Source organism: Oncorhynchus tshawytscha, linkage group LG09 (assembly GCF_018296145.1).
Source record: "Oncorhynchus tshawytscha isolate Ot180627B linkage group LG09, Otsh_v2.0, whole genome shotgun sequence".
Taxonomy (NCBI): Eukaryota; Metazoa; Chordata; class Actinopteri; order Salmoniformes; family Salmonidae; genus Oncorhynchus; species Oncorhynchus tshawytscha.
In genome coordinates this window covers 62,844,380-62,868,416 of record NC_056437.1, presented here as the reverse complement: position 1 = coordinate 62,868,416, position 24,037 = coordinate 62,844,380, and the positions used below count along the sequence as shown (strand labels likewise).

Here is a 24,037-nt window from a genome sequence, read left to right as displayed (position 1 = left end):
AGAAGTCAGTAAATGGCACATGACAGCCCGTTTGGAGTTTGCCAAAAGGCACCTAGGAACCTCTCAGACCATCAGAAACAAGATTCTCTGGTCTGATGAAACCAAGATTGAACTATGTGGCCTGAATGCCAAGCGTCACGTCTGGAAGACACCTAGCACCATCCCTACGGTGAAGCATGGTGGTGCAGCATCATTCTGTGGGGATGTTTTTCAGCGGCAGGGACTGGGAGTCTAGTCAGGATCGAAGGAAAGATGAACGAGCAAAGTACAGAGATCCTTAATGAAAACCTGCTCAAGAGCTCAGACTAGGGCAAAGGTTCAACTTCCAATAGGACAATGACCCTAAGCACACAGCCAAGACAACGCAGGAGTGGCTTCGGGACAAGTCTCAATGTCCTTGAGTGGCCCAGCCAGTTTCAAGAGACTTGAAACAATATAATATCTCTGGAGACCTGAAAATAGCTGTGCAGCAATGCTTCCCATCCAACCTGACAGACCTTGAGAGGATCTGCAGAGAAGGGAAGAAACTCCACATATACAGCAAGTGTTTATTGCACTGTCTGTTCTGAAGCTGCAACAAAGTTTCTTATTTCTGACTGAAAAGTTCTGTTACTGAAAACTCTAATTTGTTTAGGAAAAACATTTGATTCCCGTAACCATCGCTCTCTTTACGTGCATCGCATGCGATCAATTACATCAATAAATTATAACTAACTCCATACACAGTAATGTCGACAGCAAATTGGATGCGGAGGACGTGAAAAATACATTTGAAACGGGCAAATGTTTACTGGTTGCTCAGGGGGGAAAGGGGAAGTCAGATCTGTGGAAGACATTTGACTTAGTTGTGGAACCTACTGCAGATCAAGAAAGAGGAGGGTATTGGAGCAAGCGTTGCATGAGTATTGTGTGTGCCAAACAGTTGCTGTTAGATTACAATATATTTACAAATTCGGACCATTTGGAACATTGCAACCACTAAATAAGTGTACCAGAGAGTCTGTGCCAACAAAATAATTAATATATAAAGCCTTTGATACAGCAGACAAAAAGAGTAGCATGCATTTGTGAATTGTGGTTTATTTATTGTTTTGGCCATTTATTGAAAGCTCCCTTAGTTATTTAATTTTAAAACTAAAATGCTTGATTGTATTTCAAAACATGAATGTCCCGTATTTTGTGTGATGGCATGAACGAATGAATTGATTGATACATTAACATACATATTGAAATATATGCCTAAGTAAGTTACGGTATTAAGACTAAACAGGACTCCCTCTTAGGCCTACAGCTTGATTTTGGTTATACAAGGCTAAAGAGTAGCCTGCTAATGATAACGACATTACTTATTATTATAATGACGATCATAATAATAATTGTAATAATAACAAGGAAAGCAAGAAAAATTAAGGTACAGGAGTGAGAGCTGTGTGCATATTATGTGTGACAAACAGGTGCTGTTAGATTACAATATAATTTTTCTGCCTATTTGAAACAGTGTTAACGCTAAATAAATAAGTAATACCAGTTTGTTCTAACGGGAAAAAAGCGGTAAAGCTTTTATTGCAGCATAGCATAGATTAAAAATAGCCAAATCTGTGAAATTGCTTTATCCGACATATTGCGGTTGCATGAGGCAACCATACAATTTCAATATCACGTGTCTTAGATGGACTGTGCCATCCCCGTGGCCTCCACAACAAATAAGACAGGTGTCCTGTTCACCATGAAAGAAAGAAAAAAACATTGCGTTCTGCTCGACTAAAGTAATCTCGGTCGACCAAAAGCATATCGAACAAACAATCGACCAGTTGACTAAAAATGGGGTCTGCCCTAATCAATACACCCAGTCACTACAAAAGATAACAGAGTCCTTAACTCAGTTGCCAGAAAGGAAGGGATTTCACCATGAGGCCAATGGCGAGTTTAAAACAGTTAGAGTTTAATGGCTGTGATAGGAGAAAGCTGAGGATGGATCAACAACATTGGCGCTACATTACTCCGCAATACTAACCTAAGTGACAGAGTCAAATTAAGGAAGCCTGTATAGAATACAAATATTTCAAAACAGGCATCCTGTTTGCCACAAGGCACTTAACCTCTTAAGTAATACTGCAAAAAATGTGTCAAAGCAATTAACATTTTGTCCTGAGTACCTACCACTCTCCATATTTTCAAGCATAGTGGTGGCTGCATGATGTTATGGGTATGCTTGTAATTGTTAAGGACTGGGGAGTTTTTCAGGATAAAAAGAAATGGAATGGAGAGGAAAACCTGTTTGTCTGCTTTCCACCAGACACTGGAAGATTAATTCACCTTTCAGAAGGATAATAACCCACACAAGGCCAAATCTACACTGGAGTTGTTTACCAAGAAGAAAGTGAATGTTCCTGAGTGGCCGAGTTACAGTTTTGACTTTAATCTGCTTGAAAATCTTTGGCAAGACCTGAAAATGGTTGTCCAGCAATGATTAACAACCAATTTGACAGAGCTTGAAGAATGTTGAAAATAATAAATGGGGAAACGTTGCACAATTCAGGTGTAGAAAGCTCTTAGAGACTTACCCAGAAAGACTCAACTGTAATCATTGCCAAATGTGATTCTAACATGTATTGACTCAGGGGGTTAAATACTTTTAAAAAATACATACATATATATACACATCTACATATACATACATTTCTCATATATACATATATTTTTAATCCAAATGTTAGAATTTCTCTTCTACTTTGACAGTGTATTTAGTGTTGATCATTGAAAAAAATATATATATTTTAATCCTACCGTGTAACAACAAAATGTGGAAAAAGTAGAAAGGTGTGAATACTTTCTGAAGGCATTGTGTACTGTATGTGTTCTATTTAATTCCATGTGTGGGCCTACCTCTCGTCCAGCTCCTGCAGCCGGCTCTTGACGGTATGCGCGTTGTTCTCCCTCGTCAGCCTCTGTAGCAGGAAGAAGGTCTGCTGAAACATCCTCAGTAGGTACTCCTCAAAGTCTAGGGGCACACAGTTCTTGGACACCAGCTCGTTGATGCACGTCATGGCGAGCACTCCCAGCCGCGACCTGTCCACCTGCCCGCTGCCGCCCATCTGATGCCCGGGCCGACCGCCGCCATTGGCAGGGGGAGCATGCTCGCCATTGGACGAGCACGACGAGTAGATGGAAGGGGGAGTCTTGGGCTTGACCCGCAGGTCACAGCCAAAACGGGCAAAGTGGAAGATAGAGGCGAGGAGGGAAGGAGTGATGCTGGTAGAAAGGGGGATCCAGCTGAATAGGTGGGCCAGACACTCCAGAGCTAGGGAGCACAACTGTTGACTGTCATCATCCAGTGCTGGGATGGGCTGGGATAGCAGCTTGGAGTAATGGGTGCCCTGCAATAGACTGCCCAGCAACTCTGCTTAAAAGGGAGGGGGGACGAGGACAAAAGAAAGGCTGGGTTAACATCATCTCTCCCAGTCCCGCTCCCTCTCTCAAATACACACACATTGTCATACAACCTTCACAAACACACTTAGCACAGTTGTCTCCTCTCCTCCCCCATTGTTCACTCCCCCTTGTAGATCTAAGATGACTGGGTGGGTTAAAGCAGTAGCATAACCTATACAATCTAATGAGATCCGTAAAGGGTGTGAACAACTTTCTGGAATTAAATGTGCCCCCTGATTTATAGCCCACATTCTCACCACTTTCTCCTGAGGTGGGAGAGGGAGGGGGGGTGGCAGCCGTAACACTGTGCTTATCCCAAATCGTCTCCAGGATACCTGCAGTGTAGAAATGTAGAGAAGTGATATTATGGATGTGCACATATCACATCACTAGAATCCACAGAACAGAGAGAGTGATGTGGGGAGAAAGAGGGGGGGTAGTAAAGTTCACAGGTTGGTGGCAACCTAATTTGGGAGAACGGGCTCATAGTAATGACTAGAGCGGAATTAGTGGAATGATGTCAAATATAGTATGTAATAGGGAATTGATATAGACTAACAATCAAACGCAAACAATTCACACAATGAAGTTAAGAAACAATGAATGTGCATAAATTGGCGGGAGAGAGTGCATTCTGGAGAGAGAAGTGCATTGTGCATCTGGGTGCTGCATGGTCAATCTGACGTCTGCATTAGCAATTTACAGTGATACGGTCTCTGCAGAAGTCAGGGCATTCCTACTTCTTGAGCTTCACGGAGCAGCACAGAGCTGTTGTCAAGGAAGTTGCACAGACATGTGACTAAGAAATTGAATAATGTGGCCATGAACAAAGGGGGGGGACAAAATCAAGTATCTGTATAATCAAGTATACAGTCAGTATCTGGTGCGGCCACCAGCTGCATTAAGTTCTGCAGTGCATCTTCTCCTCATGGACTGCACCAGATTTGCCACTTCTTGCTGTGAGATGTTACCCCACTCTTCCACCAAGGCACCTGCATGTTCCCGGACATTTCTGGGGTGGGGGGGGGATGGATCGGGGCTCTTCACTGGCCACGGCAGAACACTGACATTCCTGTCTTGCAGGAAATCCAGCACAGAACAAGCAGTATGGCTGGTGGCATTGTCATGCTGGAGGTTCTTGTCAGGATGAGTCTGCAGGAAGGGTATACCACATTATGGAGGAGGATGTCTTCCCTGTAAAGCATAGTGTTGAGATCGCCTGCAATGACAACAAGCTCAGTCCGATGATGCTGCGAGACACCGCCCCAGACCATGACGGATCCTCCACCTCCAAATTGATCCCGCTCCAGAGTACAGCCCTCAGTGTAACGCTCATTCCTTCGACGATAAATGCAAATCCGACCATCACCCCCGGTGAGCACTTTTTGCCAGTCCTGTCTGGTCCAGCGACGGTGGGTTTGTGCCCATAGGCACAACAGGCCCACAAGTCCTCAGCCCAGCCTCTCTCAGCGTATTGCGGACAGTCCGAGCACTGATGGAGGGATTGTGTGTTCCTGGTGTAACTCGGGCAGTTGTTGTTGCCATCCTGTACCTGTCAGGTGTGATGTTCGGATGTACTGATCCGGTGCAGGTATTGTTACACATGGTCTGCCACTGCGAAGACGATCAGCTGTCCGTCTTGTTTCCCTGTAGCGCTGTCTTAGGCATCTCACAGTACGGACAATGCAATTTATTGCCCTGGCCACGTCTGCAGTCCTCATGCCTCCTTGCAGCATGCCTAAGGCACGTTCACACAGATGAGCAGGGACACCGGGCATCTTTCTTTTGGTGAGTCAGGACACTGAAGATGCCTTTCTACTAAGTTTTCTTAACTGTGACCTTAATTGCCTACCGTCTGTAAGCGTCTTAACGACCATTCCACAGGTGCATGTTCAATAATTGTTTATGGTTCATTGAACAAGCATCGGAAAGTGTTTAAACCCTTTACGATGAAGATCTGTTAAGTTATTATTTGAATTTCTACTAATTATGTTTGAAAGACAGGGGCCTGAAAAAGGGAAGTTCCTTTTTTTAACGAGTTTATATTAGGGATGCACGATATATCAGTGAACATATCGGAATCGGCCGATATTAGCTAAAAATTCCTGACCGGGCGATGTGTTGTGAAGCTCGCCACAATAAGGATTATGCACAATAGTGGAATTTGCGGTTCACCTTCAAAATAAAAGTACCTCTTTGAAAGTAATGCAGAAGGTTACAATTGGTGGAATCATGCCATATTAAGTCTTGATCATTTTAAACAAGGTTGGAATATGAAGCAATGAAATGGGGTTTCAGTCTACTCGGTGACACCCACAGAATACAACTGTGAAGAGTTTATGCAAATATTAGCGTTGTAGCTCTTATCGGGGGACTGTGACGTCACCTCCCCAGTCAGCTTATTGACATTAATATCGCACTGTACAGCTTTACCTAGGGATTGGGGATCAATGAAATGGGGTAACATGCCTCAAATGCAACTAATTAACAAATTAGTCTTTTGTTGATTTTATATAACATTCCAACCTTGTTTAGCAGGATATATTCAATGATGGCATAAATCTACTATTTGTATTAATTTGCATTACCGTCAATGACATACTTTTATTTTGAAGGCTAACCGCAAAGTCCACTATTGTGGCTACTTCTTACTGTGGCTAGCTTCACATAGATGAGTCCGACCACCATTAATCAAAATAGAACGGTCTTATAAATCAGGGTTATTTTAGAATACACCTAGCTATATAGTTAGCTAGCTAACAACAGCTACTGAAACAGATTATTGTTTTGCTATGTTTTTGGGGAAGAACATTGTTTGCATCCATGAGCTAGCTAGCTTTTTTTTATGACCAGCACTGTAGGTGCGCCAGACACCTTTACCAGCATACGTATCGATGAATCGTTGTGACATATGAAATATGAGTAACAGTGTAATTACTACGTAAAATTTTTATGAACGCATTAATTTATTATGTGACGTGCAGTCATTTCAGGTCCTGATTGGTCAACAAGTTTATTTGACACGTCAAATAGTGTTAGATGTGCATCTTTTTTTGACACGCAAAGACCCAAACGGCGTTCCATAGAAATCCTGATAGAGAATGAAACGACTGAACAAATGAACAACGAAACAGCACAGCAAGTAAGTGAAAGAAATAGGTTTTGATTATGTTTTACTGGTAATGGGGACACATGTAAATGCCAACAAAATTACTTTTTGGTCAGTGTAGTATGTGTGTAACCTTTATTTAACCAGGCAAGTCAGTTAAGAACTAATTCTTATTTACAATGGCGGCCTAACCTGGCCAAACCCGGGGGACGCTGGGCCAATTTGTGCGCCGCCCTATGGGACTCCCAATCACGGCCGGATGTGATACAGCCTGAACTCGAACCAGGGACTGTAGAGACGCCTCTTGCATTGAGATGCAGTGCCTTAGATAGCTGCGTCCATTTGTATGTTAACTATTTAACTGTACTAGAATGCTTATTAAAAGGAGAGCAGAGACCATTCCAGAGTTTGCTTTGCCAGTCAGCCGTTTAGGCAGTGCACGGATTGCTTTAAATAGGATGTCGGCATTTGAAATGGAATTTTCCAAAATTAGTTATATAATTACTCGTGCCTATACATTAATAAATCATTCTAAATACTTACCCAGAGAGCATGACATGGCCACATTTAAAAAATTAGCTGTGGATTGTTTTAAGCTCGCAATTTGGGCACTGCACCCGGCAAATAGCCCACCAAATAGCTGATTGTTGAGATGCAGCGGCAAGTGAAAAGCAGTTAAATAGGACTATGCAGTATTTCTAAATACAATCGTAGAATGGGACAATCATTTCGGACAATAATTTCCTCCTCCAGGTAAGATGGATGCATTGTAAAATGTGCGTCTCCCCCTTTTCGCAGCCCTAGATGGTTGCATTTAATAAATTCACTTGGGTCCCCCGTTTTGCCCATTTGAATGTTCAATCAAACAGTAACAATGCCTCGATGCCTGTCTGCCTGTTTTATATAGCAAGCCATAGCCATGTAACTCACTCTGTAGGAGCGATCCGTTTGGTTTGGGTTTATAAAAAGCCACATTTTTCCCGTGCTATGAAAGGAAAAGAAAGGTCTCTGATTAGGCCTACTCTGTCCCTACGCCCTAAGGAAGGCATTGTTCAGAACTGTGTCTTGCAGTGATTGACTTAAATTATTAGCCTAAATTATGGCTATGCAATATACTCAAATTAGGAATCGTAGCCTATATTATATTAGTCTGCAAATGCGATTTTAGATGCATGTAATCTTTATTATAAAGGCGCAATTTTATGGTGAAAAAAATAGCTACGGATGTCAGCATTTGACGTTTTACCGTTCCAGAAGTAAGAGTCAATTTATGATCAGTTTTAGTACTGGTTGACGTTGCATGCCTTTCCACCGACCTTTACATTTTATATTGTGCTGATAACAAATGTCTGGGGTCATTTGTTTGTTTTTGCTGTTCTCCAAATAGCATTAGAGGTTTTTGTTTTATTGTGTAGAAATGCAGTAGATGAGCTTCAACTTCCCCACAACCAACTATGCCATACCATTTCATGTCAACAATCTACACAAAATACATTTGTGAGAAAAAATAAAAACACTAATATATCTTGAGTAGATAAATATTCAACTTCCTGGGTCAATGTTTAGAATCACCTTTAGCAGTGTTTACAGCTGTGAGTCTTTCTGGATAAGTCTCTAAGAGCTTTCCACACCTGGATTGTGCAACATTTGCCCATTATTCTTTTTATAATTCCTCAAGCTCTGTTAAATTGGTTGTTGATCATTGCTGGACAACCATTTTCAGGTCTTGCCATAGCTGTTCAAGCAGATTTAATTCAAAACTGTAACCCGGCCACTCAGGAACTTTAAGTATTTTTGGTAAGCAACACCAGTGTAGATTTGGCCTTGTGTTTTAAGTTATTATCCTAATGAAAGGTGAATTCATCTCCCAGTGTCTGGTGAAAAGCAGACAACCAGGTTTACTACTAAGATTTAGTCTGTGCTTAGCTCCATTCCGTTTCTTTTTTATTCTGAAAAACTCTGCATAACATGATGCAGCCACCACTACGCATGAAAATTATGCAGTCATACTCAGTAATGTGTTGTATTAGATTTTCCACAAACATAAAATGTATTCAGGACAAAAAGTAAATTACTTTTCCACATTTTTTGCAGTGTTACTGTTGCGAACAGGATGCATGTTTTGGAATATTTTTTATTCTAGACAGGCTTCCTTCTTTCACTCTGTCAATTAGGTTTATATTGTGAAGTAACTAATGTTATTGATCCATCCTCAGTTCTCACATTACAGCCTTTAAACTATGTTTTAAAGTCACCATTGCTCTTATGGTGAAATCCATTAGTGGTTTCCTTCCTCTCCAGCAACTGAGTTATGTATCTTTGTAGTGACTGGGTGTATTTATACACCATCCAAAGTATAATAAATAACTTCACCATGCTCAAAGGGATATTCAATGTCTGCTTTTTTTTTACCCATCTACCAATAGGTGCCCTACTTTGCGACGCATTGGAAAACCTCCCTTGCCTTTGTGGTTGAGCCTGTTTAACTTATTATGTGACTTGTTAGAACATAAACACATATGTGACTTGTTAAATATTTTTACTCGTGAACTTATTTAGGCTTGCCATAACAAAAGGTGTTGAATAATTAGACTGAAGACATTTAAGCTTTTAATTTTTAATGAATGTAAAAAAAAAAGAAAAAAAATAATCCCACTTTGACATGATCGGGTATTGTGTTTACAAAAAAAAATCGTAAATGGGCTATTGTGCCAGTGACATTTTTTTTAAATCTACATTTAATCTATTTTAAATTCAGGCTGTAACAAAATGTGGAAAAGGTAAAGGTATGTGAATAGTTTCTGAAGGCACTGCAACTGGAAGCATGCTATTGATAGAACCAAAGGATTCTGTACTGGCACGCATCACATCAAGCAAGGAGCATTTGAAATGTTCTGCACTGTGAAGAAAAATAGAAGTTCTAAACGCCATGGGAACTGACTGAGGTGTCAACACTTGTTAATGATAGCCAGCAAGAACTCATCTTCCTCTTGGACAAATGTGTTCAGTCAGCACTAGGGCTGTGGCGGTCACGAAATTTTGTCTGCCCGTGATTGTCAAGCAAATAACTGTCGGTCTCACGGCAATTGACCGTTAATTAACAATCATTGAGCACCTCCTGGCTTCCACACAGTCTATAAGCACCTGATGCAGACTTTTGGAACATCAACATTTTAAAAAGTCTAATAAATCCATGTAATATATCCATCCCACACCTTCCCAATAAATCCATTATTTATTTTAGACAGGTCTAAAGAAGCATGATATGAAGAAAATGTAGTCTTTTTCAGAATAAATTAATAGCATACTCAGTTGTCCTTATGTTAGGTGCTGATGTGGCTATGCCAAATTGCTGTGGGCTACATTTGTTTATTTAGCAGACAACATTTCCTTATAATTCCATGGCATTATGTTAAATTATTTTATAGTATGAAAAATACAACTGAACAAAGCTGAATAAAATATTAATATTTTCTCCCAACGACTTGAGGGAGTGCGCACATGTGGCTATTCTGTGTAGAGCAGTTAACAAAGAAATAGGTACTCCTATATGCTTAATTTTGAGTTATTAATGTAACTTTAGTTGTACAAATGTTGGGCTATATGTTTAGATTTTTAATACATTGTAAGGCTGCATGACGAGACTCATGATTTTTTTTTAAGTCGCTTGAAAGGCACAAGCTCTGCTGTTTTTTGCGCAGGCAATACACACTCCAATAGTCTCTCATTCACAATTTGACAAGCACTTGATTATTTCATGGCGGGATCCCCTTTGTGGCCATAATGCACCCCCCCCAAAAAATCTGTGTGCTGCGCAAGTTTTACAGAGCAAGCCAGACTGCTTTAGCCATGGCACCTCCTACTCAATTTTGGCTGAATAACTTAAGTGCAGCTTACTTGAATTTCTCAACTTTTGCCATCCAAGCAGTGCCAACGTGCATGAACACTGCGAACCGCTCCGCTTGGGTAATGGGCCAGCGTTTCACCTCCCAACTTCCCAATGTAATGAATGGGCGAAGTTGCTCACCTGTAAGTAATCCCAGCACTGTGGGGACCTGCTCCAGCAACAGTTTGCGCAGTTCGTCTTTCCGTGCCACGCTCAAATCCTCCCGGGGGCACGCCAGCTCCTCGGATGTGGTCTTGAGCAAAACCAGTCCCAGAGAGGCCATGGTAGGAGACTGGATCAGCTGCAGTAACACACACACACACAGAACACACAAATCCATTTGTGATAACATCACAGCAAAAGTGCATTCTGTAGCCTTTTCTATTGGGCTCCCGAGTGGCACAGCGGTTTAAGGCACTGCATCTCAGTGCTAGAGGGGTCACTACAGGCCGTGATTTGCTTCCAGGCTGTACCACAATCGTTCGGGATTTGGAGTCCCATAGGCCTGAGCACAATTGGCCCAGCGTCATTAGGGTTTGGCCGGGGTAGGCCGTCATTGTAAATAAGAATTTGTTAGCAAACTTGCCTAGTTAAATAAAGGTTAAAAAATAATCCTAAAGTAGTAGAACTACAAATTATACACACGATACACACAGCAAAAACAAAACGCGCACACACACACCAACATTATTTGAATCAAACCAATCAGTGCACCTGTCCAGAGACAAAGAAGTGGTGGCCTCACTTTTGAACAAAAACTAAATGTACATTAAATGTACATCAATCTGATTGTGACCGTCACCTGGAATTTTTTTAATTTATTTTTAAATGGCATACCTCGTGTATGTTAATTTATTGTTACTGTTAGTATGTCTAAATTGTACTTATGTTAGCATGAATTTGCTAAAACACCCAATAAATATACTTATTGAAAAGCAATATACTATACACAAGTCGGTTTAGACATCAAATTTATGGCATGACAAGTAATTTTTCCAACAACTGTTTAGACAGATTATTTCACTTATAATTTTCACTGTATCACAATTCCAGTGGGTCAGAAGTTTACATACACTTAGTTGGCTGCGCCTTTAAACAGCTTTAAAAATTCCAGAAAATGATGTCATGGCTTTAGAATAGGCTAATTTACATAATTTGAGTCAATAGGTGGTGTACCTGTGGATGAATAGATGTTCAGGAGTCTTATGGCTTGTGGGTAGAAGCTGTTTAGAAACCTCTTGGACCTAGACTTGGCGCTCCAGTACCGCTTGCTGAGAGAACAGTCTATGACTAGGGTGGCTGGAGTCTGACAATTTGTAGGGCCTTCCTCTGACACCGCCTGGTATAGAGGTCCTGGATGGCAGGAAGCTTGGCCCTGGTGATGTACTGGGCCGTACGCACTACCCTCTGTAGTGCCTTGTGGTTGGAGGCTGAGCAGTTGCCTCACCAGGCAGTGATGCAACCATGCTCTCGACGGTGCTGCTGTAGAAGTGTTTGAGGATCTGAGGACCCATGCCAAATCTTTTTCAGTCTCCTGAGGGGAATAGGTTGTCGTGCCCTCTTCACAACTTTCTTGGTGTGCTTGGACCATGTCAGTTTGTTGGTGATGTGGACACCAAGGAACTTGAAGCTCTCAACCTGTTCCACTGCAGCTCTGTTGATGAGAATGGGGTGTGCTCTGTCCTCTTTTTCCTGTAGTCCACAATCATCTCCTTTGTCTCGATCATGTTAAGGGAGAGGTTGTCCTGACACCACACAGCCAGGTCTCTGACCTCCCTATAGGCTGTCTCGTTGTTGTCGGTGAACAGGCCTACCACTGTTGTGTCATCTGCAAACCTAATGGTGGTGTTGGAGCCGTGCAGTCATGAGTGAACAGGCAGTACAGGAGGGGACTGAGCACGCACCCCTGAGGGGCCCCCATGTTGAGGATCCACGTGGCGGATGTGTAGTTAACTACCCTTACCACCTGGAGGCAGCCAGGAAGTCCAAGATCCAGTTGCAGAGGGAGGTGTTTAGTCCCCGGGTACTTATCTTAGTGATGAGCTTTGAGGGCACTATGGTGTTGAACGCTGAGCTGTAGTCAATGAATAGCATTCTCACAAAGATGTTCCTTTTGTCTAGGTGGGAAAGGGCAGTGTGGAGTGCAATAGAGATTGCATCATCTGTGGATCTGTTAGAGCGGTATGCAAATTGGAGTGGGTCTAGGGTTTCTGGGATAACGGTGTTGATGTGAGCCATGACCAGCCTTTCAAAGCACTTCATGGCTACAGATGTGAGTGCTACGGGTTATGTAGGGTATTTTAGTGTTTTTGGGCATAGGGACGATGGTGATCTGCTTAAAACATGTTGGTATTACAGAATCGGACATGGAGAGATTGAAAATGTCAGTGAAGACACTTGCCAATTGGTCAGCGCATGCTCGCAATACACGTCCTGGTAATCCGTCTGGCCCAGCGGCCTTGTGAATGTTGACCTGTTTAAAGGTCTTACATTGGCTGCGGAGAGCGTCACATCGGCTGAGGAGCGTAACCACAGAGTCTTCCAGAACAGCTAGTGTGCTCATGCATGCTTCAGTGTTATTTGCCTTGAAGCAAGCATAGAAGTAGTTTAGCTTGTTTGGTAGGCTCGTGTCACTGGGCAGCTCTCGGCTGTGCTTCCCTTTGTAGTCTAATGGTTTGCAAGCCCTGCCACATCCGACGAGCGCCGGTGCCGGTGTAGTACAGTTCAATTGTAGTCCGGTAATGGAACCTTGCCTGTTTGATGGTTTGCAGGAGGGCATAGCGGGATTTCTTATAAGCTTCCAGGTTAGAGTCCTGCTCCTTGAAAGCGGCAGCTCTAGCATTTAGCTCAGTGCGGATGTTGCCTGTAATTCATGGTTTCTGGTTGGGGTATGTACGTACGGTCATCAATGCACTTATTGATATAGCCAATGACTGATGTGGAGTACTCCTCAATGCCATAGGAAGAATCCCGGAACATATTCCAGTCTGCAGAAATACAGAAAACGCTAAAGGGTTCACAAACTTTCTCAGTACTGTACTGCAACTGTACATAGTGTTTGTATAGGACTGGATGATGACATGGGGATGATAACCCGTAATAAAGGCTTCCAATGGCCAATGCAAATGTTTAAGGCCCGGAGCAGTCAAAATTCAGTTTTCCCTGGGTTTTAGATATTGTACAACAGTTGAAACTAACACTGTAAAAGTGTGAAAAATAGATAGAATTATTATTTCCTGACAGTTGCTGGTTGAAAATACAATCTTCACAGGATCTTCTAATTATTATTTCCTGACAGTTGCTGGTTGAAAATACAATCTTCACAGGATCTTCTAATTATTATTTCCTGACAGTTGCTGGTTGAAAATACAATCTTCACAGGATCTTCTAATTATTATTTCCTGACAGTTGCTGGTTGAAAATACAATCTTCACAGGACCTTCTAAATCAGCAGGCTTTGCATGGGTGGAGTGTCGGCTTGCCTGGTGACGTCACCTGAATTAGTTAATAGACCAATAACAAAAAGCGTTCTGAACTAGGGCTGTCGTGATCATGAAATTCCATCAGCCGGTGATTGTCAAGCAAATAACTGTCGGTCTCACAATAATTGACTGTTCATGAATAAACATTTTGCATCGCCTGGCTTCCACACAGCCTACAAGCCCCTGATGCAGACTTTTGGAACGTCTACATTTTAAAAAGTCTAATAAATCCATGTAATATAGCCAACACCTTCACAATAAATCCATTATTTTAGACAGGTCTAAAGAAGCATGATATGAAGAAAATGTAGTATTTTTCAGAAGAAATGAATAGCATACTCTGAGTTGTCCTTATATTAGGTGCTGATGTGGCTATGCCAAATGGCTGTGGGCTACATTAGTTTATTTAGCAGACAAGATTTGTTTAGAATTCCGTGGCATTATTGCATCGTATGAAGAATATAATTGAACAAAGCTGAATAAAATAGAAAGGATATTTTCTCCAAACGATTGAGTGCACATGCCGCTATTCTGTGTTAAGCAGTTAAAGAAATAGGTATTCTTATATGCTTAATTTAAGAGTTATTAATGTAACTTTAGTTCTACAAATGTTGGGCTATACATTTAGATTTTTAAAAAGTTGCTTGAAAGGCATGAGCTCTGCTTAGATTTTTTGCACAGGCTGTACACACCATCAGTCTGGCTGGCTTCTGGGTTAAGTGGGCATTGTGTCAAGAAGCAGCGCAGTTGGGTTGTGTTTCAGAGGACGCACGGCTCTCGACCTTCGCCTCTCACGAGTCCGTACGGGAGTTGCAGCGATGAGAGAAGACTAACTAGCAATTGGATAACACAAAATTTGGGAGAAAAAGTACAAGTATTTGGTTCTAAATATACTTAAGTATCAAAAGTAAATGTCATTTCTAAAATATACTTACGTATCAAAAGTATCAAATTCCATATATTAAGCAACGCGGAAGGCGCCACTTTCTTGTTTTAAAAATGTACAGATATCCAGGGGCACACTCCAACAATTAGGCATTTGTGTTTAGTGAGTCCACCAGATCAGAGGCACTAGGGATAACCACATATTCTCTTGATAAGTGTGTGAATTGGTCCATTATCCTGTCCTGCTAAGCATAAAAATGTAACCAGTACTTTTGGGTGTCAGGGAAACCGTATGGAGTAAAAAGTACATTATATTATTTAGGAATGTAGTGAAGTAAAAGTAGTCAATTTTTTTTGGTGAAGTATAGAATCCCCCAGATTTTTTTTATATAAGTAATTACACAACTGGATACAAGTGAAGACAAACATCGGCGCCGCAACTGCGTGCGTCCTTATCCGAGGTGCATATTGAAGATATTGGAAGAACTGTCCACATTTACTTTGTCAGCCAACGAACAGCAAACGCACTAGCCTACGTCAATCTACTATCCTACATAGTACAAAAGTCGACCTATTCTATTCTGTGCAAGAAATAAATATTCCAAACAGACTCGGACGATGGATCCCAAATTAATACAAAACAACTTTTTTACGCAATGTGACTGACTCAACAGATCAGAACTTTCAGCTTAAAACATTGCTAAATTATTAGGCTATTTCTTCACATTATAAGAACAGCAATGCGCACATGGCAGTAGGCTATAAGCGCAAATGTTCCATTAGCGGGAAAACACCATTATCAAAAGTGACTGCAAATGTGACTATGCATGTAATGCTTTTATTATAAAGGAACAATTTTATTATAAAAGGTGCATTTTTATGGTGAAACTTATCTTCCCCAAACTTGTAACTCACGCACTGCTTATGTATGTCAGTTAGGGTCTACACCACTTGTAAAGCAGATTCATGTGCTTAATTTGTCCACTTTAGTTGTGATACAAACCTTATCAAAACATATAGGCCTATGGGCTAGGCTAAATGAGGTGTGCGACTATGATTCAAAAAAGCAAAAAACAAACATTGTTTCTTACCTTATGCTGGGCATCATTCACAAGTGGTAATATTGTCACCCATTAGACTATTCTTGATTTAATCTAGTCTTTAAATATACAAAATAACATATGTGAGAATTTTTGGGGGATTTAGAATGGACCATTATCATGCACCTGTCTCGAATCAGGGGCAGCGGGAAAAAAATACATGTTGTGTATGCACTTAAATAGCGAAAGGAGAACACTTTTCCCGTGGTTCATTTTCATGCCAGGCAGGTAGGCTATACTCCTGTAGTAAAGACAAGCAGAGTGTTTAATATTTGGAAAGTTGATGAATAAATTAATAAATATAGTAGGCCTAGCCTATAGAAAGCTGATGGGGTCATCCCTTTAAATAGAGGCCATCACTCTGTTTTTCTCCCGCAGTTGCATAGGTTATAGAAATGTTGCGCAACATGAGCTCTCATGAAGTGTTTGATTAGATTTTCAATTGCATTTGCATTGATCCCAGAGTGATTAAATGGACAATAGAGTGCTGAGTACAAGGCAGTTAGCAAGTTTGGTAGGCTGCTAATGACCATCAGCATCAGAGCTTGGAGAAGCCTAATTACCATGACTAAGTGTTCAGCCCTATTCTGAACTTCTCTGCCAATAAGAGCTAGTTTTCAGTTTTCCCCTGCTCACTCAGACCACGCCCAGACAGTCCTAGCAAAATTCTTGCTTGAGAAATTGATTTATTTTTAGACCATTTTATTCAAAAACTATTGCAATAAGGTAATTGTTTACCAGAAATGAATTTTTAGCCTGTCAAGCAAATTAATGAAATCGTGGATTGCAGCCAAGTGCACAATTTGCAGATGCTAAAACAGTTGATGTCAAATTCTTATTTATAATGACGGTCTACCAAAAGGTAAAGCACACATCACGACGAGACAACACTACATAAAGAGAGACCTAAGACGACAACACAGCATGGTAGCAACACATGGCAGCAGACCAACATGGAAGCAGCACAAAACAAGGTACAAACATTGTTGGGTACAGACAGCATCAACAAAGGGAAAGAAGGTAGATCACAATACATCACGCAAAGCAGCCACAACTGTCAGTAAGTGTGTCCACGATTGAGTCTTTGAAGAGATTGAGATAAAACTGTCCAGTGTAAGTATTTGTTGCAGCTCGTTCCAGTCGCTAGCTGCAGCGAAATAAAAAGACGAGTGACCCAGGAATGTGTGCTTTGGGGACCTTTAACAGAATGTGAGTTAGTTTGGCAGGTGGGGTGAAAGAGCGATTACGATAGAGGAAACCAAGTCTAGATTTAACTTTAGCCTGCAGCTTTGATATGTGCTGAGAGAAGGACAGTATACCGTCCAGCCATACTCCCTAGTACGTGTATGAAGTGACTACCTCAAGCTCTAAACCCTCACGAGGTAGTAATCACACCAGTGGGGTGAGGGGCATTCTTCTTAACAAACCACATGACCTTTGTTTTGGAGGTGTTCAGAACAAGGTTAAGGGCAGAGAAAGCGTGTTGGACACTAAGAAAGCTTTGTTGTAGAGCGTTTAACACAAAATCCGGGGAGGGGCCAGTTGAGTATACAACTATCATCTGCATATAAATGGATGAGAGAGCTTCCTACTGCTTGAGCTATGTTGTTGATGTAAATTGAGAATAGTGTGGGGCCTAGGATTGAGCCTTGGGGTACTCCCCTGGTGACAGGCAGTGGCTGAGAGCAGATTTTCTGACTGTATACACTGCACTCTTGAGAGAGGTAGTTAGCAAACCAGGCCAAAGACCCCTCAGAGACACCAATACTACATAGCCGGCCCATAAGATTGGAATAGTCTACCGTATCAAAAGCTTTGGCCACGTCAATAAAAAGAACAGCACAACATTGCTTAGAATCAATGGCAACATCATTGAGGACCTTTAAGGTTGCAGTGACACATCCATAACCTGAGCAGAAACCAGATTGCATACCATAGTGAAAACTATAGACATCCAGAAAGCCAGTTAGTTGATTATTGACAAGTTTTTCAACACTTTTGATAAACAGAGCAAAATAGAAATAGGCCTATAACAGTTAGGATCAGCTTGATCTCCCCCTTTAAATAAAGGACGAACCGTGGCTGCCTTCCAAGCAATGGGAACCCCAGAAAGGAGCGGCAGGTTAAAAAAAAGGTCAGGGATAGGCTTGGCGATGATCAAGGCAGCAAACTTAAAGGGACTAAACCATCTGACCCAGATGTTTTATTTGGGTCAAGTACCTCGGATTCAGTGACCAAGGAGAAACTTTGAAGCGGGGGAAAAAGAGGGAGGAGCATCGGGGCTTGTCGCATTAGAAGGGGTGGGAGATGAGGAAATGTTGGACAGGCAAGGAGGCATGGCTGAGTCAAATAGGAATCCTGACTTAATGAAGTGGTGATTAAAGAGCTCAGCCATGTGCTTCTTGTCAGTAACAACCACATCATCAACATTAAGGGAAATGGGCAGCAGGGTTTATTCTCCAGGTCTTTAACCCATTTTCCAGAACTTCTTGGGGTTAGACCCACAGAGAGAGAACTGCTCCTTAAAGTAACTAACTTTGGCCTTCCGGATAGCCTGAGTGCACATATTTCTCATTTACCTGAACAAGAGCCAGTCAGCCTGAGTATATGTGTTGATATGCAACATTCTGATGAAGGCCATTGACAGCCTAAACATCGTGATTTTAATATTTAGATAAATAAAGTATGAAGTTGTTAATTGTGACCAAGAGTTCCCCCTATTCCAGTGGTCACAATTACATTCAGCCATGGGGCGTTTCTTTTCTTGAGCGGATGGTCGGGGGGCCGGAACATAAAACATTTGTACACTGCAAATTGACCGCATGAGGCCCAAACGGATACACAGAGTACAAAACTTTAAGAACACCTGGTCTTTCCTTGACAGACTGACCAGGTGAATCCAGGTGAAAGCTATGATCCATAATTGATGTCACTTGTTAAATCTACTTCGTATCAGTGTAGGTGAAGGGGAGGAGACAGGAAGAAGGATTTTTAAGCCTTGAGACATGGATTGTGTTTGTGTGCCATTCAGAGGGTGAATGGTCAAGACAAAAGTTAAGTGCCTTTGAACAGGGTATGGTAGTAGGTGCAAGGCGCACCGATTTGTGTAAAGAACTGCGATGCTGCTGGGTTTTTCACACTCAACAGTTTATCAAGAATAGTCCACCACCCAAAGAACATCCAGCCAACTTGACAACTGTGGAAAGCATTGGAGTCAACATGGGCCAACATAGGTTTTAGGGCTAGTGGCGAGTTAGTTGAACCTCTATGAACCATTTGTGAGGCACTAATCAAATAAAACATTACCGTTTGGTATATGTGCAAAGCAAACATAACATATTTAACACAATTTTAGCAGGGCTCACCTGAAGGGTGTTGGTGAAGAAATCATGGTAGAACATGGGCCAGTCCTGGCGACCAATATCCACTATGACTTTACAGAGTTTGTTGCGTATGAAGAAGGGCATAGCTTTGTACTGGGCCAGCAACAGCTTGGGCAGGCAGCTACGGATCTCCATTTTGTCCTGCGAGGCTACTCCCAGCCACATCTTATTGACCAGGTTCTGAAAAGGCAACAATGGGTAGATTTTCAGGTGTTATGACGACCACTTTGCATAACTTTATTTGAACTAGCCAAACACTTATAACTTATCATGATCATAACCATAATTAGGCCTATAATGTGATAGCTGAGACTCAAAGTGTAGGGTGTCTTCTCTTGCTATTGCATATTCATTCCAGTCACCAGCAACACACCACTAGGTTGGGTACATGTCTAATATCAATGTGTTAACAATAACGAGGGTTATAAAATTACTATGGGTTGAGGGAAATTCTCATTTTAACAGAATTTTAAAACTTTTTGGAAAAGGTGTACATTGTGAGAAGCCTGGGGTGGGGTTAGCCATTAATTACTGTTCTGCATTGTAACACGATCATAAAATCCTAAAATGTTGCAACATTATGATCTGTCCAACACGTTTTCTGACAGTTTTTACATGTGCCATGGAAGTACTCTTGACGCTATTATGCAGCCGTTATAAGAATACCGTAATATGTCACAATGCATGAATATATGCACTTATTATAATAATACTTTCATTTTAAGTGCTTTTCAAGACACCCAAAGTCACATACACAAGAAATGATATTGTCATAATATATATATTTGGCAAGTTATGACACATGCTATGAAGCTTAATAACACTTATGAACTGTTATGGAGGACAGTTTATATTGTTGGGCTTTTAGTGACGTTCATAATTATAAATCACAGTGAGAAAAAAAATATTACAGGGATACTACAGGCCCTTTATCTACTTCCCCAGAGTCAGCATTGGCTCATGAAACTACATCTAACTTTCTTTAAAAAAATGGTATCAACGAGTTCATCAGACTCTGGGGAAGTAGATAAAGGGCCTCATGGCCAAAATCCAAAAGTATCCCTTTAATAATTTACTGTAGGCTACAGAAACAATTGCAAAGGCCTACATAACCTTACATTACAGATGCTCTCTCCTAGAACCCAAAGAGGTACCCATAACACAGTTTCAGAAAACACTGAACAGGTCATAAGAATGTTTCAAAGAGAAAATCCTGTGTTATGGCATGTTTAATATTGACGGCGGCACACTTTCGGAAATCATGAACAAAAACAGCTTATTTTCAAGATATATTGCCACAGGCCCCAGGGCTGACCACAAGATGCAGACTCATCCCAATCCCCAAAATAGTTCTTCAGTTCATGAAGCGTTAGTGATGGAAATTGTCTTCAAGTGTGGAGAGCCCTCAATTTTTGTTTCATCTAATAAGAAAATGATCCGGCAGTCTGTTTCGCGAGCCTAGCCCCTATAATATTATTTAAAAAAAAAACAAATTTAAATATACAATTTTTATAAGAGGTGTGAATGTTAAAACTAAATTGGGATCCTTAACATTAACAAAATTTAAAATCACAGTGCAGTTAACACTAAACATTATTTTCTGTGTTACAGCCTAACTAGACGATAGGATATAAAAGGCCTGGGGAAAGCTGTGTCATCTAAAGTTATACTCTGCGATATCACGTACATGCAGAAAGTAAACAGCATAGTGGGTCAATTTCCAAGAGTGGAGCGCAAGGCTGCACTTCACCGCTGTTCTTGTGCCCTGGCTACCATGTAGAGCCCTGCACAGGCACGCATTTTAAGCCCTACCCATGCCCGCGACATTCAGACCCTACCCAATCTACCCAGACCTGATTGCTTCTGCCAAATTTAAAACACGGCCCTGCCCGAAACCAGAAATAACTTATTCTGTTAGTAAATCCATTAGCTGCTCCTCTCACTCGCAACCTCCTCGCTCTGCATGCATTCTGCTCATGGCAGCTGAGTCGGTGAGTAACCATAGCAATGGCTCCGATTGGGGTGCTCTACTCAATGACGAGAGAGAGCAGTTGGCTACTTTTCGTCAGTCTAAACTCAAGGGAACATTATTTTCCTTGAAATAATCTCTTCGGTCTTACATTTGACAAGGTTGAAGCAATTCTGACACCATGTTATAATCTTAGTCCGATATGACTGTACTGCGCAGCAGAGAACGAGCAAATGGCTCAGCTTCAAACTGTTAGTGATCAATTTAGTGATACTGTGAAGAGCGTGAAGTGAATCCATGCACACACGCAGATACTTTGTGTGACTGTGTGAGAGCAGTGTTGCATCTCTCTCATCTCAATATCCTAGCCTATTCATTGATGGGCCCTGCTTTACTGAAGTTGAAAACATTGCAAGCTAAGTAATTGCGAGATACAGCTTTTGATTGTCGATAGACCTAGTGCACGATGCAGACCGGCCACTAGGCAGACAACCTGCCTATACTGTGCCCATCTCTCTCCATCCCTTGCTAGCTAGCTATGAAAGATGAATGTTTGTGTTCTCGAAAGCACGGCAACTAAACAGTCTCCTCTGTCCAAAAATACAGAATCTTGGGAGTCTGTTCATAGCGGAATTGAATCTTGACACTTAGAAATGGGAGTCGACACTGGGAGGAATCAATTATTTTGAAGTCGGCTCACCACCACTTCGTCATTGTTGTTAACAGTTGGAAAAAAGGCGACTGCAGCGAAGTCCTGTAAGGCAATACTATAAGAAGTTAAACGAGAAGGAAATGCAAACTTTGCGAGGTGGAATTGGGGTAATGTTAGTACAGGTGCAATGCTTAACCATCTGAAAGGAACGCACCATAAGACCCAAACCGTTGCTGGCAGCTGCATTGTGAATTCACATGGAATTTTATGAATTTTCTGATCGTTTAAACGGAAAAATATATATTTGTAAATTGTTTAAACTAAGAAAATTGTTTCATTTGTGATATGCCTCATTTTATTTAACTCTTGTTTTACCAGGTAAGTTGACTCAATGACGTTAGGAAGTCAGCCATGCACTGATGCACATATAAAAATACAGACTAGAGTAAGTTTCTTTTCACGAGGGAACTTCTTGTTTGGAGGTTCCAAAAATATATCTGCATAATGACTACAACGTTAATGTATTCAACAACAGTCATCAAACACCAATGAGCCTACACAAAGGACATGAATCCAAGAACCTCTTGGAGAGACCCATTTCCATGGAAACATGAGACCCTTATGATCATCAAGCAAAGTGATGTTGAAAACATACACAGTACAAGTTCCAACAAACAGAATACAAATTCAAAACCAACGTACAAAATTCTAATTATGACGCTACAATCATCACCCAGGAAACTACTACCCTGAAAAAGTGTAGCCCATAGCTGCAAAAACCCATAGAAACAAAGCATGTCACCCTTCCACTGATCTAATCAAGCTTCACACCACTACCATGTCACAACAAGCTTAGTCTTAAATACAGCTTTACCAATTGAACTATCAACAGGTTAGCCAATGTTAGTTTAGTATCAAATAAACTATAGTTTAAAGTCCTGTATCTCCGAGCAAAGAGATTTCTTTAACTCGAGATCTCATGTTCTGAAAATGTCAATGTGTGACATCTGCATTAAGTACTGAAAATGTCTTGAGTTTATTTATCAACAGAAAGCAGCCCCATTAAAATAACCATTGATATGTAATGTTGTGCTCTTATTACTCTTGGACACAGTGATGCGTTGTGAGGTCTGCACAACGCATCACAGGGGAAAACTACCTGCCTTCCAGGACACCTACACCACCCAATGTCACAGGAAGACCAAAATGATCATCAAGGACAACAACCACCCGAGCCACTACCTGATCACCCCGTTAGCATCCAAAAGGTGAGGTCAGTACAGGTGCATCAAAGCTGGGACCGATTGAAAAACAGCTTCTATCTCAAAGGCCATCAGACGATTACACGGCCATCACTAACAGAGAGGCTGCTGCCTACATATACAGACTCGAAATCATTGGCCACTTTAATAAATGGATCACTAGTCATAAAAAAAAAATCCCCTTTAATAATGTCTACATATCTTACATTACTCATCTCATATGTATATACTGTATTTTATACCATCTATTGCATCTTGCCTATGGCGCTCGGCCTTCACTCATCCATATATTTATATGTACATATTCTTATTACAAGCCTTTACATTTCAGTGTATTAGCTAGTTGTGAAATTGCTAGATATTACTTGGTAGATATTACTGCACTGTCAGAACTAGAAGCATAAGCAATTCGCTACACCCGCATTAACATCTGCTAACCATGTGTATGTGACCAATAACATTTGATTTGATTTCGACTATTCATAACATTCACCAAATTAACTTACCTCAAATACTGTGAGACTGTACATCATCACATACTCGTTGCGAGTGTTGGAGAGGAAGTACAAGCAGTGGCGCCAAGCTCCCATCTGCTGAGCAAAGTTATTCAGCAGCTCTTCTGCAGAAAGGGCAGAAATAAAGGAAGCACATGATAAAAACATTTGAGTCATTTCAAGTCATTGCTTACATAAAAAAGGTAATTATGACAACTTTCCACAAATATAATAACATTTCTATAGTGCTTTTCATAAGAATGTCAAAGAGCTTAAAATGCAAAAAACAAACAAGCAATACATCATCATGAGAAGCTTAGCTAGTTAGACTTGGCCTCTATTGGTTGACCTGAGTGCATGCATGCTCTAATGATGGAGAGAAA

General features: G+C 41.2%; 1 protein-coding gene across 2 annotated transcripts in view; it reads right to left on the bottom strand.

Annotated features, from left to right (window-relative positions):
* The window catches only part of xpo6 (exportin 6), a 64,601-nt gene that overhangs the window by 36,216 nt on the left and 4,348 nt on the right, over nt 1–24,037 (bottom strand). The window contains exons 3-7 of one of the 2 annotated variants that reach the window (XM_024414801.2): nt 23,667–23,779; nt 19,260–19,457; nt 10,569–10,728; nt 3,690–3,767; nt 2,887–3,403 (exon numbers count right to left, since the gene is read on the bottom strand). In XM_024414801.2, the coding sequence (XP_024270569.1) occupies nt 2,887–3,403; nt 3,690–3,767; nt 10,569–10,728; nt 19,260–19,457; nt 23,667–23,779 (1,066 nt within the window). The remainder of the gene's footprint in view (nt 1–2,886; nt 3,404–3,689; nt 3,768–10,568; nt 10,729–19,259; nt 19,458–23,666; nt 23,780–24,037) is intronic. The other variant, XM_024414802.2, reaches the window with a different exon arrangement.